General features: G+C 38.5%; 1 protein-coding gene across 1 annotated transcript in view; it reads right to left on the minus strand.

Moving 5' to 3' along the window:
- Positions 1-3,278: 3,278 nt before the first annotated feature.
- The window catches only part of LOC107563806 (SH2 domain-containing protein 4B-like), a 7,988-nt gene continuing 4,950 nt past the window's right edge, over positions 3,279-6,316 (minus strand). Inside the window, exons 7-8 of the mRNA XM_016248760.1 lie at positions 3,727-3,947; positions 3,279-3,499 (exon numbers count right to left, since the gene is read on the minus strand). Of these exons, the coding sequence (XP_016104246.1) occupies positions 3,407-3,499; positions 3,727-3,947 (314 nt within the window). The 3' untranslated portion in view covers positions 3,279-3,406. The remainder of the gene's footprint in view (positions 3,500-3,726; positions 3,948-6,316) is intronic.

The following is a 6,316-nucleotide window of genomic DNA, read 5'->3' on the forward strand; positions in this document are numbered from 1 at the left end:
TAAAAAAAAAACATATATGCTAATGATTTACAATAAGGTTCAATTTGTTAATATTACTGTATTAAATATAATGAACTAACAGTGAGTATTTTTACAACACTGATATTTATGAATTAATCTTCTAGATTAATCAAAGTTGTTCATTAATTCATGTTTATTTATAATACATTAAGAAATGTTAATTTGCATAACTTGTTAAAATATATTAGTACATATACAGTGGTGTGAAAAGGTTTTTGCCCCCTTCCTGTTTTTGTAAATTTTTTGCATATTTGTCACACTTAAAAGATTCAGATCATCAAACTAATTTTAATATTACACAAAGATAATGCAAGTAAATATTTCTTTTATTAAGGGAAAAAAGCTTCTGACTATTCTGTTTAGGGCGGGTTATCTAAAATAGATTATGTTGTAATAATAGACTGTCATGGGAGACTTAATTGAAATTTGTCTCTGTGAACAACTGCACCGAAAACACTGGGAAAAATAGTGGAAAATATGTCTTAAAAAAAGAACTACATAGAAAACTAATGAAAATGACAAAAGCACATACTATTTATAAAAAGTCAACAAAATTTTTTAATAAAAATATTAATATTAATAAATATACTATAATAGTACATTATACAGTATAAATATTACTAAAAATAACACTGCAATCAGGTAAATTCAGTCATTGGTTCCTCTTTGTGCAAACCTTGTAAACATCACTTTGTATTCAGACACCCTGGTCCATTTCTTTTTGTTATTAGGGGTTATTGGTGGTTGTTGTTCCATTGTCTGGCTGGGATTGTATGGTAACCCATACTGTTGAAGGAAAGCTGATTGTAGTGGGTCTGAAAACACTGCATGCCCACTGCATGGGTTTGTTCAATGCAACTCTTAACAGTTTTAAGTCTAAGTATCTTTTTATTGCTTTTCTTTTGTTGAGTGTAGATATACAAATTTTTCCCAAGGTCGCCCATTTTGTCTCGCCATCATTTTGAATTTTATTGCTAACTGCTGTCTTTTAAGTGTATCTAATGAAAGTTAAGCTTCATTGAAAACATGTTGTAAGGGTGGCATGGCAGAAAAAGCTGTAGTAGCAATAGCTACATTTTGTGCTTTCCTTAGCAAGTGAACTTATGGCAGAAGGTTGTTTGTTCCAACCCTCGTGAACGATCTGTTTTACAATGCACTTTCATAACTTTTGGCCACATGCCCTGTAATTGTTATAACTGCAGAAGTTTTTATTGCATTTTTTCTTATATTATCATGCTGAATTTGAATAGGCATATCATTTTTAATCTACTTGGACATGTTTGGGTAAAGCAGGTGCTGTGAAGATCAGTTTAAGGTCAGTTTAATGCATGTCGGCGTCATGTTACATTGGCTGGCATTTGACCGGAACCCTTTGTGTCCAGGCTAATGGCTTTGTTACTTTTTTATGACTGTCATCGGCTGCCTGGTATATCAATAAGTATCTCATTTTCCATTCCCCAACAGTCTTATCAATCGCTGATGGCCATCGGAAAAACACCTGCTTGACTGGAAATATATGGGTAAACTGAAACGGCCTTTTCCATGATTCTTTTCATCACAGTTTCTCTGTCTGTCACCCTGCACCTCTACTCCACTCTACCCTGTGTTTGTCAGGTCTTTGTCAGTGCTGCTAGATGAAAGAGCTCCTTCCTCTTGAACAATGTGCAGATTAGCAAGGTCAGCCATGCACTTCACAGAAACCCGATCCCCCTTTACGCCTCTGTGTGAGTGCAGTAAGTCACAGAGGTAACTGTTGGTGCTCAGGGACATGGGACATGCGGAATCATAGAGGGACACTTGTGTAGGCTGGAAAATTACAGGGGTGAGGTGGTCACACTACATTTGAATATGCACAGACATTTAATTTTTAGTTGCAGCTTGCTTACCAATGTATCCATTTGATTAACTTATATTTTTGCCCGACAGAAGACCTGCCTACCTGACAAAAAAACTTGCTTAAAGGAATAGTTCACCCAAAAATGAACATTAACTCACCCTCAGGCCATCCAAGATGTGGATGAGTTTTTTTATTTTTTTTCATTTGCAGAGATTTGGAGAAATTTAGCATTGCTTCACTTGCTCACCAATGGATCCTTTGCAGTGAATGGGTGCCGTCAGAATTTTAGTCTAAACAACTGATAAAAACATTACAATAATCCACAAGTAATCCACAAAGTCTCATGAAGTGAAAAGCAGCGTGTTTGTAATAAATTCATTAAGGCGTTTTTAACATAAAAAATCAGGCACTGCGTAATATCATTGTGCCTGCTGCACCCATGGTACGGCAGCAAAGTTCCTTAATTATTCCGCCGGAATGAGAGTATAGTTTCTAGCTATATCGGCGTAGAAAATCGCAACTTTTCATTTTCTGTCGGTCTTAGTACACGATGTAACTACAGAAGAGTCAAGTTTTAAATAGGAAAAATATCAAAACTCTGATCATTTTTGAGCGAGATGCTAACGGTCTAATCAGATTCAATGATCTATGCTAAACTACAGTTAAAAGTGCTATGCCAGACCCAGAGATCGGCTGAATTGATTCGAAAACGGTGACACTCAACTGTTTAACTCTAGGGGAGTTGGAAAATTAGCCTATTTTCAAAAATAGTGGAGGGTTCCTTTAAAATCATAATTTATTATTGATTTAAAGTTTAGGGTGTTGCATCATATCCCGTTGCCTGTATTTCCTGTTGGGAGTGTAAATTAATTCTGCATGCTTAAAGTGTAATGTGACTGCATCTTTTTTTATCTCCCACATTTAAACCTGCTAAGCAAATTAGTGCAAGTAAAAAGTGTTTATTTACATTTGACAGAAGAAACTTGGCAGACTAGATAAAAGCTGTGCCATGCTGTTGAAAGGATGTGAAGGCAAGAGATATGGTAGCCAAATTGAGATTCACAACAAGGGAAACCATCACTGAAAAAGCCCTCCATAGTCAGCTGTAGAGCTTCTCTGCCTGCAGGGGTCCTGGAGTAGTTCTCCACCAGACGTGGTGATCACTTCTTCCTGCAGGAAAAGCAGACCATCAGCCAACAAAACCAACGGGAGTTGGAAAATGAGCCTATTTTCAAAAATAGTGGAGGGTTCCTTTTAAATCATAATTTATTATTGATTTAAAGTTTAGGGTGTTGCATCATATCCCGTTGCCTGTATTCTCCTGTTGGGAGTGTAAATTAATTCTGCATGCTTAAAGTGTAATGTGACTGCATCTTTTTTTATCTCCCACATTTAAACCTGTTAAGCAAATTAGTGCAAGTAAAAAGTGTTTATTTACATTTGACAGAAGAAACTTGGCAGACTAGATAAAAGCTGTGCCATGCTGTTGAAAGGATGTGAAGGCAAGAGATATGGTAGCCAAATTGAGATTCACAACAAGGGAAACCATCACTGAAAAAGCCCTCCATAGTCAGCTGTAGAGCTTCTCTGCCTGCAGGGGTCCTGGAGTAGTTCTCCACCAGACGTGGTGATCACTTCTTCCTGCAGGAAAAGCAGACCATCAGCCAACAAAACCAACATCAGTCCTGGGACAACCGAGCATTAGCAACACTCTCAATTCTCTGCATCAAACACACAGATGGAAGGACAGGTGTGCTCGCCACATCTATGTTCCTCATACCCCATGGGGTCTGCAGGCACCCCGTGAGCATGTTTGTCAGTCATCCTACCACAATAGTACTATTCGGTAAACAGAAGTTCCAGCTTACCTTATGGAAGTCAATGAGGTCAGCTAAGGTGGTGTGACGGTTCTGGTCTACACCTAGGAAGCTGTAATAATCACCCGATGCGTCGATGAGGAAGTGCTTAAAGCCTGAGGTGGTGCGGTAGGACAGTGTATAGCCCCAGATCCGTTCACTCACTCTGACCAAGAAAAAGCCATCTGCCGCATTAGCTAGCAAAGCCTCTGACTCCTGCCGTGATATTATTCCTGCAGAGGCAGGAGATGGGTGAGAAGGAAGTGCTTAAAGCCTGAGGTGGTGCGGTAGGACAACGTGTAGCCCCAGATCCGTTCACTCACTCTGACCAAGAAAAAGCCATCTGCCGCATTAGCTAGCAAAGCCTCTGACTCCTGCCGTGATATTATTCCTGCAGAGGCAGGAGATGGGTGAGGGTGAGAGTGAGAAAGACAGATGGATAGCCGGAGACGGGACGAGGCAGAGTGACAGACAAGAAGAGGCAGATATGGAGAGATTTGAGTGAGAATGCAGGTGTTGTGCTCTGATCTTAAGAATAGCGCTGGCAGCGCTCTCGTGTTTCCTGGTCGAATATCATCACTCAAATGGTCGTTAATCTTATCATTGTCCAATCAGAGGCCACACACTCTGGCTCCAATAATCCTGACACAAGTGGTGAATTATTGAGTTTTTCTGTGTGCCTCTTTTTTCATCTCTCTGTCTCTTTCATTATAATTTTTTTTCCATTTAATCAATGTCTTTCCTTCATTGCAACCACTAAACTACTGCTTGTTTTCACTAAACTGTGACTTCTGAATCCATTTCTAAAAAAATACATCAGAGCCTGTTTTATGTGACTCCTGTCAACATTGCCCCAATGCACTGAACAGTGAGAAAGACAGATGGATAGCCGGAGACGGGACGAGGCAGAGTGACAGACAAGAAGAGGCAGATATGGAGAGATTTGAGTGAGAATGCAGGTGTTGTGCTCTGATCTTAAGAGTAGCGCTGGCAGCGCTCTCGTGTTTCCTGGTCGAATATCGTCACTCAAATGGTCGTTAATCTTATCATTGTCCAATCAGAGGCCACACACTCTGGCTCCAATAATCCTGACACAAGTGGTGAATTATTGAGTTTTTCTGTGTGCCTCTTTTTTCATCTCTCTGTCTCTTTCATTATAATTTTTTTTCCATTTAATCAATGTCTTTCCTTCATTGCAACCACTAAACTACTGCTTGTTTTCACTAAACTGTGACTTCTGAATCCATTTCTAAAAAAATACATCAGAGCCTGTTTTATGTGACTCCTGTCAACATTGCCCCAATGCACTGAACTCTTTGGAGTGCAGCGTCAGCGGTACCCTAGCGCCGGTATCGTGCCGCCTGATTGGCGCCTGTAATCACTTTTTGGCAGGTGTAAAACTACATTTTATGGGTTTTATTGGCCAGTTAAAGATATTTCAACAGGTAAAAAGGACTGCATGAGCTATAATCTGTCAAATATAACCCTCGAATGCAATCAAGTCATTTAGCTTATGCAGTCCTTTTTACCTGTTGAAATAGGCCTACCCATAAAACGCAGTTGCCAATAAGTGATTACAGACTCTACTTATTGAGTGAACTTTTCTTTCTGCCTCAAATCACTTTTTGGCAAGTGTAAAACTGCATTTTATGGGTTTTATTGGCCAAACAGGTAAAAAGTACTGAATGAGCTATAATCTATCAAATATAACAGCCATGAATAAAATCAAGTAATTTCGAGTCAGAACGAACAGTTCACTCAATAAGTAGAGTCTGTAATCACTTTTTGGCAAGTGTAAAACTGCATTTTATGGGTTTTATTGGCCAAACAGGTAAAAAGTACTGAATGAGCTATAATCTATCAAATATAACAGCCATGAATAAAATCAAGTAATTTCGAGTCAGAACGAACAGTTCACTCAATAAGTAGAGTCTGTAATCACTTTTTGGCAAGTGTAAAACTGCATTTTATGGGTTTTATTGGCCAAACAGGTAAAAAGTACTGAATGAGCTATAATCTATCAAATATAACAGCCATGAATAAAATCAAGTAATTTCGAGTCAGAACGAACAGTTCACTCAATAAGTAGAGTCTGTAATCACTTTTTGGCAAGTGTAAAACTGTGTTTTATGGATATTTCAACAGGTAAAAGGACTACAAGCTAAATGACTTGATTGCATTCGAGGGTTATATTTGATAGCTCATGCAGTCCTTTTTACCTGTTGAAATACCTTTAAATGGCCAATAAAACCCATAAAATGCACTTTTACACTTGCCAAAAAGTGATTACAGGCGCCAATCAGTTTTCGGCAGATGATCAATTTTCGGCACGACACTGGTCAAGCGTTGTAATGTTACTTGAAGTTCAAACAACTTCAACTGACTCCATTTGCCACTGACCTTTTGAAGCGCAGTCAATGGTTAACAGACAGTTTTCATGATGTATCTTTGCAATCTTTTGGAGTCTTTTTCAACCTTTTTCTTGATTTCCACCTATACTTGTAATTTTTCATACACGATTTTGCCTCTTTCATCTATCTATCCACTGCCATTCAAAAGCTTGGGGTCGGTAAGATTTTATATATATATATATATATATATA

Source organism: Sinocyclocheilus grahami, unplaced genomic scaffold, assembly GCF_001515645.1.
Source record: "Sinocyclocheilus grahami isolate Dianchi unplaced genomic scaffold, SAMN03320097.WGS_v1.1 scaffold889.1, whole genome shotgun sequence".
Lineage (NCBI taxonomy): Eukaryota > Metazoa > Chordata > Actinopteri > Cypriniformes > Cyprinidae > Sinocyclocheilus > Sinocyclocheilus grahami.